Source organism: Sinohyriopsis cumingii, chromosome 6, assembly GCF_028554795.1.
Source record: "Sinohyriopsis cumingii isolate HCF-2022 chromosome 6, ASM2855479v2, whole genome shotgun sequence".
In the NCBI taxonomy this organism is placed as follows: domain Eukaryota; kingdom Metazoa; phylum Mollusca; class Bivalvia; order Unionida; family Unionidae; genus Sinohyriopsis; species Sinohyriopsis cumingii.
The window spans coordinates 46,096,153-46,118,698 of record NC_142966.1 but is presented as its reverse complement, the minus strand read 5'-3'; the positions used below and the strand labels follow the sequence as shown (position 1 = coordinate 46,118,698).

Genomic DNA, 22,546 nt, shown 5'->3' with positions numbered 1-22,546 from the left:
GTGTTATAGTTGCGTTAAATAATGAAATAACTCGAACAAGTGCGTTGAAACCAATTAATGTAATCACAACAAAAACATATAACCGTACAACGAAGTGATCTTTCAGCACAGCCAGTACTGGGCAATGTGACTGTAAGATATTTATATGAGCCCGGTGAACTTGAAGGTGGCAAAAAAGAGCGACAGATCCTATTTGGAGTATTACCACACACAAGATTCTAACATAGTAAGATGCTTGGGTAGGCCAGCAATCTACAGACTGGATTCAACTGCTTCTCAACGTGGATTCACACGTGAACAATTACAAGTAATTCCCGAAGACACTTAATTACCACCGCAATCACTTAACTAGCACCAAAGGCGCTAGCACCTCGACGTCAATTACATTCAGGACAGGTCAGCATCACATTTTCTCGTGTATGACCGCGACTACTATCTTTTCTATCCACGGTAAATTGTCTTTGATTATTACTCGAGTACTGCCACATCATTATACAATTGCAACTTGCACAATAATTATTCTGCTGCTGTTTCAACGTGTTAATAAATTCAGCATCGATATCAAATTCCAGATTATTTTTTTGTCACTTTGTTTATAACTAGCTAATTTTTTTCTCATTATATCCTTGTCAATATCATCATGAATGGTTTCTGACGCGTCCATGACAATTCTTCGCAAACTGAAAAATTCTTCTGACTCGAGACACTGCGAGATAAACTAAGTTTGACCATTCGATACGATCATCAACAATCCAAACAACTGTATCAGAAAAAGTTCGTCCTTGAGATGAGTGAATGGTCGTTGCGTATCCTAGCATCCACAGAGATTCGTCAGCGCGTATCGCATCTTCAACAACATTGACAGGAACCAAACCAATATCATTTAATACAAGATTCTGTTTCTCGGGTTGTCCTGGTATATCAACGTCGATATTCTGTAGTCGTGTATTAGTTGGTCTATAACACAACGGTATACGTAACGCTGAGAATTTTTCTTTATGCGTTTCAAACAACTCCCGTTGAAGTGTGTCTCTGACTATCTTTCTACTTGCCACTATCAAATCGTTTGGTCTCCACCTTTCCCAAAAGTCGTTCAAAGAAGTTTCTGGAATTATTTTACGCGCTATTTCACTCTGAATTTTATTCGGTTGTAGTCTGATTAATATTTTTAACTCTTTTAATTCTTCATCAAGTGCTTTGTGATCATCAGTTATATTCGAGTAATAATCTACAAAATCCTTTAGCCAATGATGTGGAGATGGTCCAACAAACGGAGGTGGTTGACAGTGATCGCCGCACATTATCACAGCTGTATTTTTTTTTGTTAATAACCAATCAAGAAATGTTTTTAATATTTACAACGACACCGTGCATATCTCGTTCCAAATAATGCTGCCAGGAATATATTTCTCTCCCATTCGGTCGGGAGTCCATATGCCACCGCTGTATTTGAAAAAGTTGTGATAAATACAAGAGTTAACTCCTCGTTGTTTCATCTCCCTGGTCAGTCTATGTGTTGGTGTTAGCACAATCACATCATCGCGGTTACGTCGAAATAATTCGATCACCCGAGTTGTCTTACCAGAACATCCCGGTCCGCTTAAATAAACCGTCTTGTGCAAGGATAGTGGATCATACACGGATGGCGCCAACGACAATTCTGATATCTGATCGCTGCGATAGCTATCTTTAATCGTAACATCCGCGGATAAATCATAATCATGTAACGTTTCTTCTTTTATTCTCCAAGAACCCCATGATGCATCAGTACTCGTAAAACGATCCAGTAATTCTAAATATTTTTTATTCAATTAAAATGAATCCGTGGTAACTCTGACCGCGGTGTCGGGGAATCTATTTATCATCGATAATAAATTTATAGAAACATAATCAAGTATTGAAGATCTTAAATGAGTATACTGAGGAGATTCTCCATCAGTGTAACTAACAATTGTGCCTAACGTTTTTCCGTTGGATAAGTAAACATCTTCCCGATTACAATATATATCCTTTGCTGTTGCATCAGCGACCACGAATTTATATTCGGCGGGATCCATAATCAATCTTGAACAATGTCGTTGATGATCAAATGCAGCGCCTTGAGTAAACTTACCGATTATTCTTCTACCGAGATCCTTTGCGGTTTTTTCACTGTTACCGAGTTTAATCTTAAGAATATTATGAGCATCATCGACGATGACATCAATAGGAGATTTGGACACGCTTGTTTATATTCTTCAGTAACCTCATCAAGACTGATACGTTGTGGTGTAGGTAACCAAACTTCGGTTTGTTTCCGATATGATATATTTGCCTCATTGACCGTCATCGATATAAGTATTTTACAATCAATCATATATCGTAATAACACTATTGGTGCCCAGCGTCGCTCCGAGAAATGTCTGCCAAACCAAACATAACAGCACGGATGAAGATCCCTAGCAAATTCGAACGACACTACACAAGCGAATCCAGTTAGGTCAAAATCAGGTAACGATCCGTTTATGGCAACTCTCGTCATCTCGTTCATGGGATGTCCAAATCTTTTAAAATACCTAGCGCATTCTCCGTAACCAAGAAAACTTCCAGGATAACAGGCAATCATGTCAACGGATATCATACCGTCACGATCATACTTGGTATTCCACAAACCGCCATGCCCTTATTCGACACAACTAGCTTGAACATCCTCGAGAAATCGAGTTCGAGTTGGTTTCCACGAATTATTCTCTTTGGCAAAATGAGCCGCGACTGACGGAAATGTGAAACAATTTGTTAATAATTGCTCGGTGTTTTCTGTTGAAAATGTCTGCGCGAGTTTTTTCATTTCCTCGTAAAGAGATTCTTGACGATATAAATCACCGTTGGGTCTTACAAATTGATCATACTTTCCATCGGGAAGACTTATACTGACACAAGATAGGTTTTACTTAACGCGTGAATAAAATCAAACATGTTTTCCGACGGGTAAAATCTTACAGTTCGATCTCGTGGAAATATTGTTACTGCGCTAGTCCACGCGTGCGCATTATGATCAATAATTTCAATAGGAGCTCCTCTCGATTTATTCGGCGATTCATATAAAATCTCTCCGGTTAACGTTTTAACTATCATTGGAAATTTTAATTTACCTGATAACTCGGCAACATCATTTATTGTAGCTCCGGTATCTTTGACCGATTCAGCCCACTTCGCTATTTTTTCACGTCGCTGATCAGTCAGACCATTTCCACGTTTCGCATTTGTAAAATATTCCATTACTCGTTCGGCTACACAATTCAACTTTGAAAATCTCATTGGTGCAAGATCATCGATGTTGGGTTTATCATTTAGCTGATAAATTCCATAAACAACTGCGGTCACAGGATACGCTCGAGCGTAATATGGTCTGTCAATACCACTAAGTGTTCCTGGCTTGGAATTTTACTTAACAAAACGGTTTTTCCACCAGCAAGGACAGGGTCACGTTTGTCACGGATAATCCAATTATCGGAATCTTCTGCTAGTACAATAAACTTTATTCTGAAAAAATATTTCTGAATCTCAAGGAGGTAATCGTTAATCGTTTTCGCTCGTGTATCGTTCATTGTAGCATCAATGACTTTGTCTTCGGTACAATTTTAAATGTCGACCACGTGTGAGATGCACCATCATCACGAAATTCGTTTTTGGCATCCCTAATAATGTCAATCAAATCAGTCAGAGATCGCCTCCGCGAGTCAGGGGTTAGTCTGTCAACATCGAATCTTGAAGCTTTCCAAGGCTTGATCATGGATAATCTCTCAAACTCATCCATGCTATATTTCAGACAAGCATTTAAATAAAAAATATGATATATAATTAATCAGTGTAAATGGCTTATGGTAGGATCTTCAATTCCATGTGGCAAATCATGTGTAAATGAATTCTGTGGGCAACATTCGCAAATTGTGAGGAAAGGCAGTCTTGGTCCACAACCGTGTTTAAGATGTGGTGTCGGAGTTAGAGTAAAACACAGCTGTGCGCGCGTTGTGGTGGTAAACGGTATAGAGAGTTAAAACGTTATTATGACAAGAAAAATAACAACTCTGTCAAGGACAAAGTTATAAGAACTCCTGAAGACTATATAGCTAGATTTGAAGATAAGTTATAATTTAGACAAATAAAATTATATATAAATGGAGAAAAAAGAATTTGTCAGACATCCCATCATCAAGGATTATGAAGCAAATGGTGATGGTACCATCAGACATTGTAGGTTGAAGAAACCAGTTGGTGTAGTTAATAATGCTGATTATCTTAGATTAAGTGTTGGGTATAAAGGGATCTCTGTCATCGATTCACATACGAATGTTTCTTTGGGGTGATCAAAGATGGTCTTGTGATCGATCATATTGACCCAAACCCTCAGAACAATTCTTTATCCAATCTGAGAGTTGTCACGCAAAGTCAGAATTGTAAGTCTGGTAATACTGGCTGTAATGATAAGAGCACCAAAGCAGTTGTATCCATAAATTTAGAGACTGGCGAAGAGAGAATTTTTCAATCAATGAATGCAGATGGCAAATATTTTTGATATTTGCAAACCTTCAGTACGAAAAGTCGCAAAAATATATACAAATCCACATTCTCAAAAAAATATAAACAAAAAATTAGTTTTCATTATCGTTAAGAGAGATAACTGTCAAGCTAAGATGTAGTTACCTCGATAATATTTACTAACTATTTAATTTTTTATTTTTTTGGTCAAAAATTCCTATTTACATACTACTTCTTTTTCGACCAGAAAAAGGGAGATAATTCTGTAACATAGCTTTCACCGTAGATCGTGTTTTATTTTGTAGTCGTAATTAATTAATTATCTATCTACGTCGTAATTAATATCAGTGATGTAACGTAGAAGGATATTTATGGTTTCTAACTTACAAACAGAAAAAATAACTGCGGTTACATTGTACAGTACAATACAGTGAGCTATTTTTTAGATCCGTTGCAGAAATATACAATGTATTTTATCAATCTGAATCATTTGATGAAACAGCCGGAGGTATATGGACTTCGAGACTCACAAATGTATCATGATGTAACTGTTATTTTATCAGTGCAGAAATTGGTAATTTTATTCAGTACTGTCTGTATCACATTCCCCATAAAGGTAACTTTATAATAATTTTTGAATCATATACCAGTAGATTGGAACAATGGCGCAGTGGTGGAGTGACTGATTCTCGTTCTGGGGGTCAGTGGTTCGAATCTCGTAACGGACCTATTGTCGACGATACCGATAATAGGGTTTTTCTATATAGTGGGGGGCGGCAAATCATGTGCAAATGAACTGAAATGCACAGACAACCTTCTGAATATTCTGACGTTCCGTTTCGCTGGAGGCATGTTTGTGACGCCCCCAAAATAAACAGTAGCGTGGATGCATAAGCTCTAAGTCACTTGGGTACCCCACAAAAAGCATTCAGAAAGAATGTCGGCCAAAAAGAAACGGTCATAGGGTACGAGAAGGGTCTCAAAAAGAGATAGAAGAAAAGTCTCAAAAAAAGAGAAAAGTAACCCTATGAAAGACACACAGGCCAGTGAAGTGGACCCGTGAATGATAACCGCTCATCATGTACTGTTTATTTTTGGTGTAAATTTCTTTTTGTTTTAAATATATAATAGATAATATAATGAATTACGAAAATATCAATGATGTAGTTTCTGCTATTAAAAAAGTAGAACACGACGGTATAAATATATCAGATGAATTAAATCCTGAAAAATTTATTTCTGATTTTGAGACACGGCAGGAAATTGTTGGATTTGCATGATTTTGACTACCTAAATACCCTTCAACGTTGAGAAATCAGTCGATGCACACGATTTTGACTACCCTTTACCCCTTCAGAATTAACAAATCAGCCTGATTTCCAGTAAAAAATAAATTTCTTATAATATTTTTGTACACTTACAGATTTCAGTAAAATATTATTTTTTTTTTTTTTACTGAAATTTTAGATTTGCATGATTTTAACTACATAAATACCCATCAACGTTGAGAAATAAGCCTAATTTTTACGATTGAAAATCCTTGAAAATCGTAGATTTGAAGATTGAAAATCTTTGCGATTGAAGATCACTGAAAATCTTAAGATGAGATCTTTGCGATTGGAAATCCTCAGGACTTCACAAGTAAATTATTATTTGCAGTCTCAATCCTCAAATCCAGCGAGTGGCCGGACTGGTCAGTTAGTTTGAAATTTATTCTTGATAACAGTGGATTATGGCATCGTAGATAGACCGGATTGATCGGTTCTTGTACAATCAAAAATCCGGGTGGTTCTTTCAGTGTGAACGAATAAAGAATAAATCCTTGCTGCGCTTGATTTGACATTGTTGTGTCCGTGCTGTAACGTCCATCGATTACATCACACACAAAATTGACCGCGACCACCGGGGTTATATTTACGATTTCCGGGGATACATATCGTCCTTCTCCCTGTGGATTATTGTTGTGCCGGAGAATGGTTGCCGGTGGTAGTGTTTTTCTCCACTGTTCAATTATATCAGGGAAGTTTTCGTTGATTACATCACTGACTGATTTTTTTAAACTCAGCTGGGTTATACCAATTAATTTGAAATTTACAGACCAGCTTCTGTTATCTTGTATGCAGTTAAAACTCTTTCTTTATAAAATTTATATCGTCAGTGTAATCAATTATTGCCTGGATTAATCGCTGATGAATATATTCCATGTCGGATACAAGCTGATTTAATATTTCTATTTGTTTGATGATTTCTTTGCGTGAACTTGCTATAACAAAAAGATGTTCTTGGAAATTTTGCCGTTGTTTTTCTTGTCGTGTTTTACGTTCTTGATTAATTTCTTGAAAATATTCAATAATCTGACCTAGGTGAATATATATGCTTGAAGTGCCCCCCCCCCCCCATGTCACCACGGTCATAAATAAACTCCCAATTTATACGGTCTTTATCATATAAGTCAAAATTACTAACTATAGTTGCATTTTTTATGTTAAGTAAATGTGGTTTGTAATGTGGAATAGTTTCATGATATGATTTATTGTCTTTGGTATAATCAGACTTTTTTGGTTCGGTTGGTATCGATTTCTCAGGTGGTGGAATTTCAGGCCATCCTAACACTGTTCTGATCGAACTCTGATATATATCCACGGCGTAATCGGGAGAGTTTATCTCGATTGCAGATGACAGAGTTGGTTCATGAGCGGTTTTTGCTATTTTGGATTCCTTTCCTGTGATATTTTTTATTCGACGTTGTAATTTCTCATTGATTTCTTCGATTTGATAGCTCCCGGTTAGTATTCCAACAACATTCCAGTCGGGAGTACCATCTTGTTTATTTTTATTTGCAAACACAAACGGATTATTTGCTGGTAATCCACCAAATGATTTTGATCTGATATTTGGCCAGCTGTGATATACTCGCAACTGTGCTAGCGCGATCTCGCTTACCGGAGTCGCAGTTGGAAAATTAATGCTGAATTTAGGCTTGGTTGAGCTTGTTGTTATCTTCGTGGTTTTCACCGGACTTGTATTTGCGTCTATCTGCTGAAGTAGTTCTGTCATTATTTATATTTTTTTTCCTTCAAAACGTGGTCTTCATTGTATGTCTTAACCATGAGCGCGAATTCGGAATATGATATGGTTGTATCGTCGATGCTTGATGATATCAGCGACGATAATTTCGTGGCTGTGTTTAGCCGCGTGACATAATCGTGTATTTTGGTGCTCATGCACGTTGATATCTTTTTCGCGATAATATTAAAAACACCTGCAAATGCCGCTGATGATGAAACACATATTGTTACTGCTACTGCAGTTGTTACTGCAGTTAGCGCTGATAATATTGCCCCGGTGGACGCAACAAACGCAGATACCAAGTATACTGCAACATCGATGACAACTGCACGCCGTTTGTATTTTTTTTACTTTCAACGTATACTCGTTGATGATATATTTTAACTCTGATTGCCATTCGCGTACTTGATCGTATCTATATTGTTGTGCATCTAATGTTGTTGTTGACGCTGTCATTGACTTCGTCAGGGCCATTATATTTTTTACGCAGTAAACATATGAGGTGTTTCAGCTACAAATTCTAGACACCACCAGTAAGATGCTGCAGTTAATTTCTTATCAGCTGCTTCCAGTATAAATGTTTCTTCGGTTCCGCTATTTAATATGATAGACACAACCCCGGAAAACTTGTCGGTGCAATGCCGCCATGGATACGTTGTAAATATCTCAAATTTTGCAGCACTGAACAAAGACAGTCTATACACACCAGTAACTGTTGCGGTATGTTTGATATTATTATTTTGTTTAGACCATGTTGCGAATCCAGATGATGTCGTGTATACGATGTTGATAATGTGCCCGGCAGTAACTCCGGGTGAGATTTTAATCAGACTAATTTTGTTAACAATCTCAGGAATTCCACTTACGACATCTTCGAGTGTTTTCTTGATCGTGTTAATGTTAGTTTTGATATCAGAGAGTTTTGCGTGGCGTCAACGGTGAGCAGAGTACCAAAGAATTCTTCTGCGGTTTCATTAATTTTTCTAAAGTTTCTGCGGAGATTTGTAAACATCCTGACGTGAACGTCATACTCGGCCCGCAACGTGGATAATTTACCGTCAACGGTGCTGTGGTTAACGTCCACATTTTTTTGCTGCGACATCTTCGTCGGATGTTGGATCTCTTAACACCACTATTTTATTTCCGTTCATGTTGAGTTCACCTGTCATTGTGTCACCGGTATTTTTTAAACGATTAGCAACTCTCTGTATTATTTCATCTCTGATGGTTATAAATGACATACTTGAGTCTCTGATTTTTCCGCTGTCAGTAAACACAGGGATGTTATCCGAGGTAGCTCCAAGAACGCTGCGAACTATGTCATTCCATTTGATATTGCTGGTTTTTAACTTGCCATGCCGGTCCTGAAAAACAATTTATTTATCATTCACTCTATCTCACATTTCTGACATGACGTCGCTGTCTGACTCTCTCCTAAATTTCTGCCGTAACGATTCAGTTCCCACCCAAGCATTTTTAAGTTCCCAGTGATATATGCCTCGCAAGACGGTTTCCACGCGTTACTCTTTCCATGTGGTGATGCTGCTTTACACGCATGCGTGGGTAATTCAAATCTGAGGTCAACAGCCGATGAATACACAGGTGTTCTGTTCTGACAGGGATTTATACTAAAAAAGTGTGTCCTAAATTTAACGCTGTGGATCATTAGAAGAGGGATTATACTTACCGTCTGGATACAAAGGTTAGTCTAAACAATTTATTAATTAATAGCGCGCGGCCCGATCATCCGCAGATACATCTGCAGACGGCTTTAGCACAAGTAGTGCATAATAACATTGGTCTCCGCCGCCAGTCAAACAAAAAAAAAAAAAAAAAAAAAAAAAAAAAAAGGTGGAGAACAACTTGTTGGTCTATCCCGAAAAATAGACCGGGTTTTACGAACCCCAAAAGGCTAACAAATTACATGTACGGAGATACACTCCGTCATCAGTACACTGTTTCAGCTCCACAGCTGCTTCAGTTCAGCTTCACAGCTGCTACAGACTCCTGACACTCGGAATATTTCGGAACACTCCGAACATTAGACCCTCTGGACATTAGACACTCCGGACGCCCCGGATATTAGACACTCCGGACACCCCGGACATTAAACGCTCTGGTCACTTCAAACACAGACACTCTGGTCACTCCAGACACAGACACAGACAGACACTCTGGTCACTCCAGACACAGACACACTGGTCACAGACAGAGACTCTCTGGTCACAGACAGAGACACTCCAGTCACAGACACAATACATTCCGGACACACCGGACACTAGACATTCCGGACACCCCGGTCACACACAGACATTCCGGACACCCCGGACATTAGACCCTCCAGACACTGGACACTCCAGTCACAGACAGTAGACATTCCGGACACCCAGGACATCAGATAGTAGACAGTAGACATTCCGGATACTCCGGACACCCCGGTCACAGACAGCTGAAAATATATCCAATACTGTGTACTATACATGACACGGGCATAATAACGTATTGACGTTATACACGGTAAGTTATATAGATTACAGTTATATAGATTACATTATCAGCACAATAATTATTAAATGACAGGTTCAACAATAAACCTAATCATGTTCGATAAGAATCCTACTATATTAAACAGTTCTAAAAAAAGGTGTAGCTTTACATTACTAATAAAACTCCCTAGCTAGGTCGAAAACAAGAATAGAAATATGTGCATTATACTGCGTAAACCAAAGCTACATAGCAAACATACAAAAATAAACGTTTTAATACAGTAGTTATAACTTATAGACTAGAAATTAATAAACGTACATACCTCTACAGCTGAAGATGTGCAAGTCCTTGAAGCGAGTGTTGGCACTTCTGGTTCCCGTCCCAGAACATACAGCTAGTAAGGACACAGATGTGGCACCCTTATTTAGCCAAAACAAAGTGTGTAGGTGTAGGTTTCCCTGTCCAGCCAATTGTATTGCTTGTGTTTTTGTTTTCGGTTAGTTGAAGAACTTTGTAAAGGTTTATTTCAGTTTTGTTCGTAAAATTTCTAAGTTTCTTTATCCCAGTATAGGCTGGGTGACGAAGTCCTTTCCCTATGCCTGAGCTGGCAATGGGCCTGGGTCAAGGTCATCCTAGCCTGGAACTTAGGTTGGTACTACCCCCCCCCCCCCCATCCCCCAGAGCATTCAAGTCTCAGGGTTGGTTTCCCTCCCTTTTGATGTGGGTATTATATCTTCGCGCGGTGACTTTGCCAGAGTCATTTTTGTCCATATGTGGTGCTTGGTTGTGAGAGTGTTGTTGTTATTGTTCCCAGTTTCTATGTTGGACAGCGCTATTTAGTTCATATTCATTTTGGTTTTATTACCTGTGTAATCCTGGTGTATAATTTGAAAAATTATTATTGCCGAAACAGTATTTTTTAGTAAGTTTTTGAGGTGTGAGTATTTTTGTTTCTGTGTGTATGAGTGTTTTTTGTTGTTTTTTAGTTAGTTGTTCTGTATATCTTGGTATACTGTTTTCCAATCTGTGTTAATTAGCTTTTCTGCACCTTAGCGTTATTCTCAAGTCCTATTAAGATTTATAAAATGTGGTCATTTAGTAAGTAATCAGGTATTATTTATTGGTATAGTTCGTCTGTTGTCCCGGTTTGTACTCATTCTCCTTTCCTCTGCTCTGGTTAGTCTCGTTCATGTCTCGCTTGCGGCGTAGGTTGCAGAAGCCGTTGTTAGCCATTATACATGACAGTCTTTTCCTCCCTTGTGTCGATTTTATTTTTCTGTACGGTTTATCGTTCCCCTCTGTGTGTTGTTAATGGTTTATATGTGATGCTGGGTGTGGCTCAGTTACAGAGTCTTCGTTACTGGTTATACCTCTATGAGGTACTATCAAATGGTTTGTTTAGTATTGATTTAATTTCCTTTCATATAGTCAGTCCGTGTCCTCATTCGTAGTCCACTTTCATTCCATAATTATTGTTTTTCGTTATAAAAAAAGCATTGAATATATGTAGTCCGTGTTTCTTATTCTGTTTTTAGGTTTTTGTTATTAATAAGATCCATGTGTGAGTAAAGTCCATGTTCACTTCAGAATCCAATTCCATTTCCAAGTCGTCATTGTTTTTATCAGTCCATTTTGTTTAAGTGGATTATTTTGTTAATAGTATCCATGCGTAGGTAAATTTCATGTTCACTTCAGAGTCCAATTACATTTCCAGGTCGTCGTTGTTTTTGGCAGTCCATTTTGTTTAAGTGTTTTTTTTTTGTTAATAATATCCATGTTCACTTCAGAGTCCAAGTCCATTTCCAAGTCGTCATTGTTTTTAGTAGTCCGTTTTGTTTCAGTGGGTTATTTAGTGAATGATATCCATCTGTGGGTTGTAGTCCGTAGTCATAAATCGTTGTCCGTGTTCGTGTCCGTTCGTTGTGATCCTGTTCATTCCTGTTTGCTTGTGGTAGGCAGCTGCATAATTTCTTCGCTCCCATGCTACCGGCAGCCTGTTTAGGTGGCATTTTCTATGTTGCACAGGATCGAAACGCATGTCCTTGAAGCAGACTGCCCGCTGACAAGACTATTTCGTATTGTAAAGAAATGTACATACGGTGATGTATTTATACACAGACAGTCTGTGCATTGTAGGAATTCGGTTCGTCCCATCGAGAGCACTTCGCACTTGCGGCATGGGATGAACCGAACTCACTATTTCGAAATACGACACAATATACATAAATCAGTATCGGTTTTCATTGAACACAAAAAACGAAACCCGAGTACATGTATGTATTCAATAAATAAAAGAGTTTAATTCCGTGACAGTGGCACGTATTGATTAGTAATGTATCCCAATTTTAAATATACGAATTTCACGTGCTGATTGAACATATTTTCGGTTATAGGTATGTTTATGGATCACGCTTATTACTGCTGGATCAGTACCAACGAACGATCTATTTTTGTACAATAGGTATTCCCTTCATTTTTGAAGGAGATCTGTGGATTACAATTTGGCATTCTTGACAATGATTTAAAAGAAATAGATTTATTTCGTAGAATATGAAGATTTTAGTGTGATTGTGTGTTTTTGTCTCTACAGTGCATAGCAAGTAATCTGGCACTGATGCTGTCCCGGAAGTGAAATATGTGACTCATAACACGATGTTTTGTTCACAGTTCAGACTCTCACAAATATAGCTCTATAGACCATTCTTAAAATGTATTCATATATTCATGTGACCCTGGGTCAGCGAATCCAAAACGAGGCTAATATAGGCACCAGTTTCATTTTACCTCGCAACCATGGCTGCTACAGTTGATACCGGCAACAGAAAAAATCGTGACAATTATTGTTGTGTTCCGTTGTGCAATGGGAATGCTAGAATTCACATAGATTTAAGCTTCCACCATATCCCATCAGTGAAGAAGATGGAGCTTCGTAGAAAATGGATTGTTGCAATACGTGGTGATGAGGGGCTGAATTTTAAGGCAAGAAAACTGGATGATTGTTGGTGTGTTTATATTTTCTTGCAACTGAATGATGTAAGAATAAGAATTCCAAACGCAAAATAGATTCTGTCGATGAAGTAAATGATTGTATGTATGTGTGTTTTATAATGACAGGTTTCTAAAAATGTTACCCCTAGTCCCATTCCACATAACGGGGTCATCGAAAACTGGGCGTACCGCCAAGCAGCGCATTTTTATAAGAAATTATGAATTTTGCGTAGGAGTAGTAAGTACAGAAAAGGTAAAGTTATTACCTCGTTAAAAAAACAAGTAGAATGTAAATGACCACGATAGAGAAGAGAGATAGCACCAGTACAATGAAAATGATGAGAGTGCAAGTTGAATGAAATTACGAGAGAGAGAGAGAGAGAGAGAGGATTAGAATTAATGAAGCTGTTGATAAAACATCACTGCATAATTTCTCTTATTTACTCTGAAAAGACCTGATTTATGTGGGGCTTATTTTGCTTGCTGTTCTCCTCCAGATGGCACTGATATTTAATCAAACCATAGCTTTGTAACTTTTGTTTTACACATTTATTTCATAGTGTGTGCATGGTGTGTGTGTGCATGACACAGTGTGTTTATGTGTATGAGAGAGAGAGAGAGAGAGAGAGAGAGCAGACAATCAGTGGAAAGCAGCCTCTGTTAAAACTCTTGTATAATTTTAAATTATAGTGAAGCTGGTAACTTTGCTAGTTATATTTTTTTGTCTCCATTATAGTTAACAAATGTTGATGAAAAGCTACATTATTATTTTATCTTCTTCAGATCCTGTGAGTTGCATATAGCATGCAAAAGTAAAATTACAGAGCTGGAGAAGAGACTGAGGAAAGCAGTAACAGAATTGGAAGAGAAGGAAAGGCAACTGCAAGATTTTAATAAAAAAATAAACATGGAGAAGCTTGGATTAAACAGATTTACAGATGATGATGAAATGATAGAATTTTACACTGGTTTTCCCACATATGAGGTTTTTATAACCTTCTTCAATAGCATCAAACCTACTGCATTTAGAATGAAGAGCTTATATTACAGCACAGGGAATGACATCAACATCAGGGGACGGCAAAAGGCAATGGACCCAGTGGATGAACTTTTGATGTTTTTGTGTAGATTGAGATGTGGATTTCCGATTGAAGATATGTCTGTTCGATTTAATATTCACAGGTATTCTGTAAGTCGGATAATAATCATCTGGACAAATTATTTGTATTTTTTACCAAGTCGTGAGCAGGTTCAAGCAAATATGCCTCTCGATTTTCAACTGTCCTACCCAGGAACTAGAATTATTATTGACTGCACAGAAATATTTACAGAAAGACCCTCATCTCTAGTGCTTGCATCAAAGACTTATTCAAACTACAAAACAAACAACACCTGAAAAGGTTTGGTAGGGACAGCCCCACACGGTGCAATCACGTGTGTCTTCCTTGCACTCGGGATGCATGAGTGATGTGGAGATCACAAAGCTGTCAGGGCTTATAGATTTGTTAGAACCAGGGGACCAAATCATGGCAGATAAAGGTTTTGTTTTACATAAAGTTTTAGAAGGTACTGGTGTTTCCATTGCAACACCACACTTTCGGTGTAGTGATGGGCAGTTCACAGCTTCCCAGGTGGAAACCAATCAAAAAATTGCAAGCCTGAGGATACATGTGTAAAGATACATTAAGAGGGTGAAAGAATACAAAGTTATTACAGTCTGTGGTGCCTTTGACAATTTCTGGGTCAATAAATCAGTTGTGGACAGTAGCAAATGTACTGACTTTGTTCAAATGACCACTAATTAAACAAAAGAAATAGCATTTTGTGACATGGAAGTATCATGTAGAACTTGTGAATGAAAACAAAGATACTGAGACATTATGAAAGTACCACATAAGGTTCATTTTATTGACATTTCAGTAGTTTATTTTTAGACCTTAAAATCATGCCACATTTCATTGGCATCTTGTCATGCAAATACCTTTTAGATGTGTGAATCTTGTTCATTTTATTAACATTTCAGTAATATACAAGTTTTTTTAAAACACCTTTAGTAACATCGTGTAATATTTCAATGACATCTTGAATTTCATGCAAATACCTTTGGTAAGATGTGTGTATGTCGATATATATATATATATATATATATATATATATATATATATATATATATATACACACACACAATTACTCAAAGGGTTCATGTGAAAATGATACACAATTCTATAATGCATCTATGTGTGACTGTTCCGGCCTATATACATATATAGTAAGCAAAACCAGCTACGCTGAATTTAAAATTGACAATTTATGTAAGTAGATTTTAAAAGCAGTGCAACAAAGTCCACATTGGCAACTGACTTGCAGCCATTTTGCTTGGAGTTGTCAGAATGATTTAATAATGTAAAGGCATAGAAAATTCATTTTAATATATCTTACAAAACATTCATATGCATATATACAAACAGGAGAACGTACTAGTTGAGGTAGAATCTATAACAGAAGAGATCAAGCTTGTCCTTGACAGCTTGCCAAAATTCCCTGTCAAACAGAATAGTCTTAACATGAAAGTCATTTTCCAACCACACACAAAAATCACACCATTCCAGTCCTGTAACTGCCAACTGCATTTGAACTTGGTAGTAGTAGTTGTGGTTTGTCTTCAATTTCAAGGCATCATTAGAGACCGCAAGGTACTTCAGAGATAGTAAAGTGTCTGCAACTGGACATTTAATCTCCAACAAACCATAAAGGGGGGGGGGGTCCTGTTGGGGTTGTAGACTTTACGATCAGGAGTTGCAGCAAGCCAATAACAAAATGGGCTCACAATTATGCCACTTGGGTACAGATTGACATTGTCATTCATTCTCTAGAAGAAAAAAGTTATTTTTTTATATATAAAAACAAACCAAAATCATAAATCGCAATAATTTAAAGGGTGGTTTTGTTTCTTATTCAAATAAAATGTTCCTACACAATGGGGTGTCATTTATGTAATACAAATTATTTTCCTTGATTTCTTAAGCAGGTTTTACAAATTTTTGTTGTTGAAATTTCTTTTAAAAAGGATACAAATCGGATAATTTTCTTTTCTTCTTTTCTTTACAGCATATTCATTTTGTATTCCAAAAGCAATCCTAATTTAGGAAAATAGACAGCCCAGGAAAGTTTATTTGAAGAAATATGATATGGCCAAACTGTATCGTGGACAGCATTTATGCAAGATCTGAATTTCAATAATATTTTAAGTGTTGAAATATTAAAAATATTTGTGCATGTTGAATATAATTTTAATAATTTATAATATAAATATGAATGAAAATGACCTCAACAACATGTGGTGACTCGTTCTTCTTTTGTGATCTAAAACACTGTCCCTTGACAAGGCATTCATTTCCATCTCTATAAAGTGAAAATAAAAGAGAAACTCAGTTTAATAAACAGATTGACATAATATCCCATACATAAAATGACAAAATGTTATATTGTTTAGACACGATTATTCCCTATTATGTTTACTTGATCTAATGTGTGCAGTTACATACTGGGTGTTAAAATTCATCCATCTACCAACACCACAAAACTAATAATAATTATAATCAATGAACAATGAAGAAGTTCACATAAATAAGGGACCAATTTGTGTGTTTGGGGGCAGGGTGCTCTTTGATAATATATATATATATATATATATATATATATATATATATATATATATATATATATATATATATATATATATATATATATATATGAATGGATATAAAACAGCTTTGAACAAATAATCCTGCTGTTTTGTCGGTAAATATAAAAATGTCAGGTTGTGTACTTTTGATACATATTAAAATGCAAGGTATGTACCCAAAACTATTTAAAGCGCACCACAAAGTCTCTACTGGTGATGGAAGGGGGCGTGGTTGGTTAAAAGGGCAGTTTGTGTCACTATGCACGTTTTGTAAATGTTTTATTTTGACCGCGTGTTTTGACCACAGTACTGACTGTCAGCTGTACATTTAAATCAGACCTACTCAGAAAAAAAAATTATGCTTTAAATAGTTTCATTTCTATATCGTTAACTTGTGTTTTGTGTGCAGTAGAGAAAAAGTACACTCAAGATAGGACGTAAATCAACTTACCTTTAAGAGAATGGACATATCCCTCACTGTAATACTTGAATCCTTTTGTCATCTGTTCATTCCCTGAACTGCTGGAGACACCCGTGATGAAATTCTCAACGAATGTAAAAGAAATATCTGGCAAACAGCTCAGATCGTTACTCGATGTACAGTAAGACGCAATATTTTTTTCTCAGTCTGCCTACCGTAGCCTCGTTTTCGCGATATATTAATATTCATGAGGATCTCATTAAGAATGGTCTATAACATACTTCAAGAAGCTAAATGGAAATCTGTCTATGAAGGTACTTTTGGTTAATACATTATTTGGATTTGGACACACTGGGAATTTCAGCACTGAAACGCAAACGAGGAGAATATATAGAAAAGTGAATGACGGACATATTTCGTCGCGTGTTTGAAATACTCGAGTATTTTCACACGTGGCTCCGCCGCTCACACAATTATTCACTAGATACAAGCAATTTAATTTTTATTTTATGCTCAAGCGTATCGGCTAGCTAAAGCGTGTTACCGATTGATTGATGTAGCAAGTTTCTTCCGGTATTCTTCGTGTTAATGTCACCAAAAGCTGTTTACGGTTTATGTTCTGTTGTGTTTTATGTATATTCGTACATAAACTAGCATTAGTAAGATAACTGTCTTTTCTAACGCAACGTGAAACATCACGGAAAGAAAGAATTGAAGAAAAAATCAGTATATCGCGGGATTTTCACCTTGATACAAGTGTCAGGCTTACAACTGCGCTAGGTGACACAATGGCGCATCAAGTTGCTGGGTCATAATGATCTCGATGTCTATAGACCAAAGTGACAAGACTGTTTTTGATAATTCACTGCACTCTAGTGAATTGTCAAAATTATTTTTCTTGGAAAACCCACTATTTTACGGATAAGTATAAACTAAACATGACAACATGTTCACCACTGGCAAAAATACTGACATTTTCTTTACCCACTCTGTGAATACCTTATTCACTTAGTACAAGCAAACGCATTTATATATTAACTGCAGTGAAAAAATAATTTTGATGTTTCACTTCAATCATTTAATAAAATTATGTCTCTTGAAAAATCCACTAATTCACAGGCTTGCATAAAACAAAGAGTTCAAATCTATGGGGACAATAATTGTGCACTGAGACGTGGCAGTGGTACTTTAAAGGGTAGGGATGGCTGAACACGGTCCTAAAATCTCATATTCTGAGCTCACTACGGAAGCCACAAACCAGAATATTCGCAAATTTATTGCATATTTCATCACTAAAACTGTATACATTGATATTTAAACAAAAATAAATTTGTTAATTGAAAAATTAAAAAATATTAAATATTGAAATATTAACAGCATTGCTTCATTTTATTTGTATCGTTATAAAGTTAAGTGATATTGTTTTGTTTTTCTACTCTCATTTTACAGCCACATTTTCAGTTTTTCATCTTCTAAAGGTCAGGATGGGAGATTTATTCAAAGAACATAAAATATGACTCTACTTAACATCGTGTATGATGGTCATTTACATCGTTTATTAAGGAATCAGGTCTTTAAATTATGTGATGTTGATGGAGTCAAGTGTTAATAATGCATACCTGATTATATACCGTATAATAATTGTGTATAAACATAGCTAAATGTATCTGGCATTTGAGGAGGTGCTGGAGATGAATACCTGATAGTGTAACCTTTTCGGTCAGTCTAATAATACTATCTGTACGTCCTTTCGGTCAGTCTAATAATACTATCTGTACGTCCTTTCGGTCAGTCTAATAATACTATATGTACGTCCTTTCGGTCAGTCTAATAATACTATCTGTACGTCCTTTCGGTCAGTCTAATAATACTATCTGTACGTCCTTTCGGTCAGTCTAATAATACTATCTGTACGTCCTTTCGGTCAGTCTAATAATACTATCTGTACGCCCTTTCGGTCAGTCAATAATACTATCTGTACGTCCTTTCGGTCAGTCTAATAATACTATCTGTACGCCCTTTCGGTCAGTCAATAATACTATATGTACGCACTTTCGGTCAGTCTAATAATACTATCTGTACGCCCTTTCGGTCAGTTTAACAATACTATCTGTACGCACTTTCCGTCAGTCTCATAAGCCATTTTGTAGTGTAAGTTAATTTAGAAATAGAATATAATATATGTCAAAGAGATAAGATGCACTTAACTTGGGTGAAGGAAAATGGCAAAATGAAGCAAGTGTAACACAAAATACATTCCTGTTCGTGGTCAATATTGCTTAAGTCAGTGATTGACAGATTGCGGAACTGTGGCATAAGCTATCATCCCATTTTAATTAACCATTTTACATAGTAATCAATAACACTCTTATATATATATATATATATATATATATATATATATATATATATATATATATATATATATATATATATATATTATGAACGTTCGAACGAATCAGTTGACTTAACTCTCTACAATTAATTATAGCAAGTACATTTGGACACACCCTGCATGAACATTGTACATCATTTTTAAGATATGTTGGAAACAATTTCACATTTAATTGATGATGTAGGATCTCTGACTGTATCCTTACTTGATAGGTCGACATTTAATGTGTCATGACTTAGCTTACTAATGGTTTATATTTTTTAATTTAGTACTTTTTTTATTCAATCTCCCTCTATACTGTTATGTACAAATTGATGCATATATGATCAAACTCCCCCTCCCTACATTTTATGATAAGCATATTTTTGGGAACCTCATATATGTTCGGGATGTATATTCACTTTAATACACGTTCATTGATTCACATTTCTGAGTGGCATTATGCGAAGTTTAATATTTTTTTCCTTTTTTTTTTTGGTGTGTGCAGGAACACTTAATATAATTTACAATCTCCACATCAGCACGTGCTTACTTCATTAATCTAAATATTAGTCATATTTGAGATTAAAGAAACATTCCTTATCTCTTTTCAGGTCTGGCTTGGTATTTGGAACAAGGTTGAAGAGTTGGATTGACTTAAAATGCTCCTCGGCAGTGAGATAGCTACCAAAACCTCATTCGGAAATATCCAATATGTCCGGCAAAAGTCAGCAGGATTAGTTAGTACTAAAAACTGGGATTAATTACCTGAAAGAGACTACTTTATGTCATCATCAGTGTGATGGAGTACCTGACAGACTTTGCTTTTATGTCATCATCAATGTGATGGAGTACCTGACAGACTTTGCTTTTATGTCATCATCAGTGTGATAGAATACCTGAAAGACACTGCTTTGTCATCATCAGTGTGATGGAGTACCTGAAAGACACTGTTTATGTCATCATCAGTGTGATAGAGTACCTGAAATACACTGCTTTATGACATCGTCATTGTGATAGAGTACCTGACAGACTTTGTTTTGTGTCATCATCAGTGTGATTGAATACCTGAAAGACACTGCTTTATGTCATCATCAGTGTGATGGAGTACCTGAAATACACCGCTTTATGTCATCATCAGTGTGGTAGAGTACCTGAAATACACCGCTTTATGTCATCATCAGTGTGATAGAGTACCTGAAAGACAATGCTATATGTCATCATCAATATGATGGAGAACCTGACAGACTTTGTTTTATGTCATCATCAGTGTGATAGAGTATCTGAAAGACTTTGCTTTTGTCATCATCAGAGAGATTAACACTACTGTTTAGAGAGAAAGAACCTCCTGAGAACTGCAGTTGCCACCCTTTACCGTTACTGACTTTAACAAATGAATAACAATTGTGCTATTAAGCATGAAACTGGTTCGAAGACAATGAGTTATCTGACAATATTATTACTTATGAAAACAAATGGATTGAGTACCCGACACAATAAATCTTGAACATAGCAGTTGTCATTGTTTCTTTAGTATGTACACCTATTGACTTTTGAACATGCATATTGCAATTTGCTTTAATAGAAAAAGAGAAAAGGTTACTATGAGCTAACACGCTTCTCTGCTGTTGGATCACGTGTTATAACATGCAAGCTACCAATTGTCTTAAATATCATTGATCCATTTTGTTGCCTAAAATTTGCTAGTTGTGTGTTTTAAATTTGCACGTAAAACGTAATTTAAGTTTTAAACGTTTTTCATAAATTTATATTTTTTCTTTAAAATTAAATTTAAATTAGATTTAGTGATGTATTATCCATTTTAAAGATGTTTTCAGACAGAAATTATCTCATATTAGAATTAAGCTTTCAAGGAATTGAAAAAGTCCTGTAATTTAGAAAGATATGGTAATTCCGCTGTTCCCTCGCACGAACATCATCTCTATAACAAATAGCACTGAACTTAATTATTCATTATTTACTTAGTTAATTTTTTAAGTGTCTAATTGTGGCATAGATTTTTACTGGCAAGTTGTAAATATAAGGCCGTCATAGTGAATGATTATTTTAGGATGACTGGCATTCACGGTTGCAATATTTAAAGATTTACTGGACACACTGGAAATACTATTAACCTTGAGAATTAAAAATTTACTGGACACACTGGAAATGCTATCAACTTTAAGAATTAATGATTTACCGGACACTATAGAAATACTATTAACCCTGAGAATTAAAGATTTAAAGGACACCCTAGAAATCATTATAATCTTCAGATTCAAATATTTCCTCTTGAGTTGGGGGCTCCGAGTGGCCGAATGGTCAAATGCGCTCACCGTTCATTATCACTGTCATCTCTGCTCTGTCTGCGTGGATTCGATTCTCAGGCTCGGCTAACGTGGGTACGTGAGAAAGCTTACCAGGATCTTCTCGTGGGTCGGTGGTTCTTCCCGGAGTTTTCCAGGGCTCTTCCTCCACCACTTATGCTGGCCGCCATGTATAGCCTATCTTGTGCCGAAATATGACGTTAAACCCATTAACAACAACAACACCCTCTTGAGTTCCATAAAATATTTAAAATGAAAAATGTATGCATTATTAATCAGTTCAAGATACCTTAGTGATTCTTATTACACATGCTTAAAAATAGTCTATTCATATCAACATTCCTCGGCGCATGGACCCGTAAATTACGTGACCAGAGTTGCATTATGTTTTTTTTGGTTGTATTTTCTTACTTTGACAACATTTTTAATGATGTTCAGTTCATATGCACCAAGACTATTTCAATTTTACTACTCATTTAGACAAAACATGCGTACAAAATTTGGTATACGTTGCAACTTTCGCTTTTTTCTTTTTAGAAATTCATCGGCACTAACTTTTGTATAAATGTAACACAACAGCTATTATTAACCTTGTACTGATGAAACATCTGGTGTCATTCTAATCCCAATATTGTGCTGCTGAAACCTCAAGGATGAACCGAATTATGTCATCTATA

At 36.3% G+C, this 22,546-nt stretch overlaps 1 protein-coding gene across 2 annotated transcripts in view; it reads left to right on the top strand.

Moving 5' to 3' along the window:
* LOC149796856 (uncharacterized) overlaps positions 1–21,057 on the top strand; it is a 52,867-nt gene extending 31,810 nt beyond the window's left edge. The window contains exons 2-3 of one of the 2 annotated variants that reach the window (XM_089961500.1): positions 13,846–14,244; positions 20,157–21,057. In XM_089961500.1, coding sequence (XP_089817626.1) covers positions 13,970–14,244; positions 20,157–20,226 — 345 coding nt within the window. In that variant the 5' untranslated portion in view covers positions 13,846–13,969 and the 3' untranslated portion in view covers positions 20,227–21,057. The remainder of the gene's footprint in view (positions 1–13,845; positions 14,245–20,156) is intronic. The other variant, XR_016421743.1, reaches the window with a different exon arrangement.
* The last annotated feature ends 1,489 nt before the right edge of the window (positions 21,058–22,546 follow it).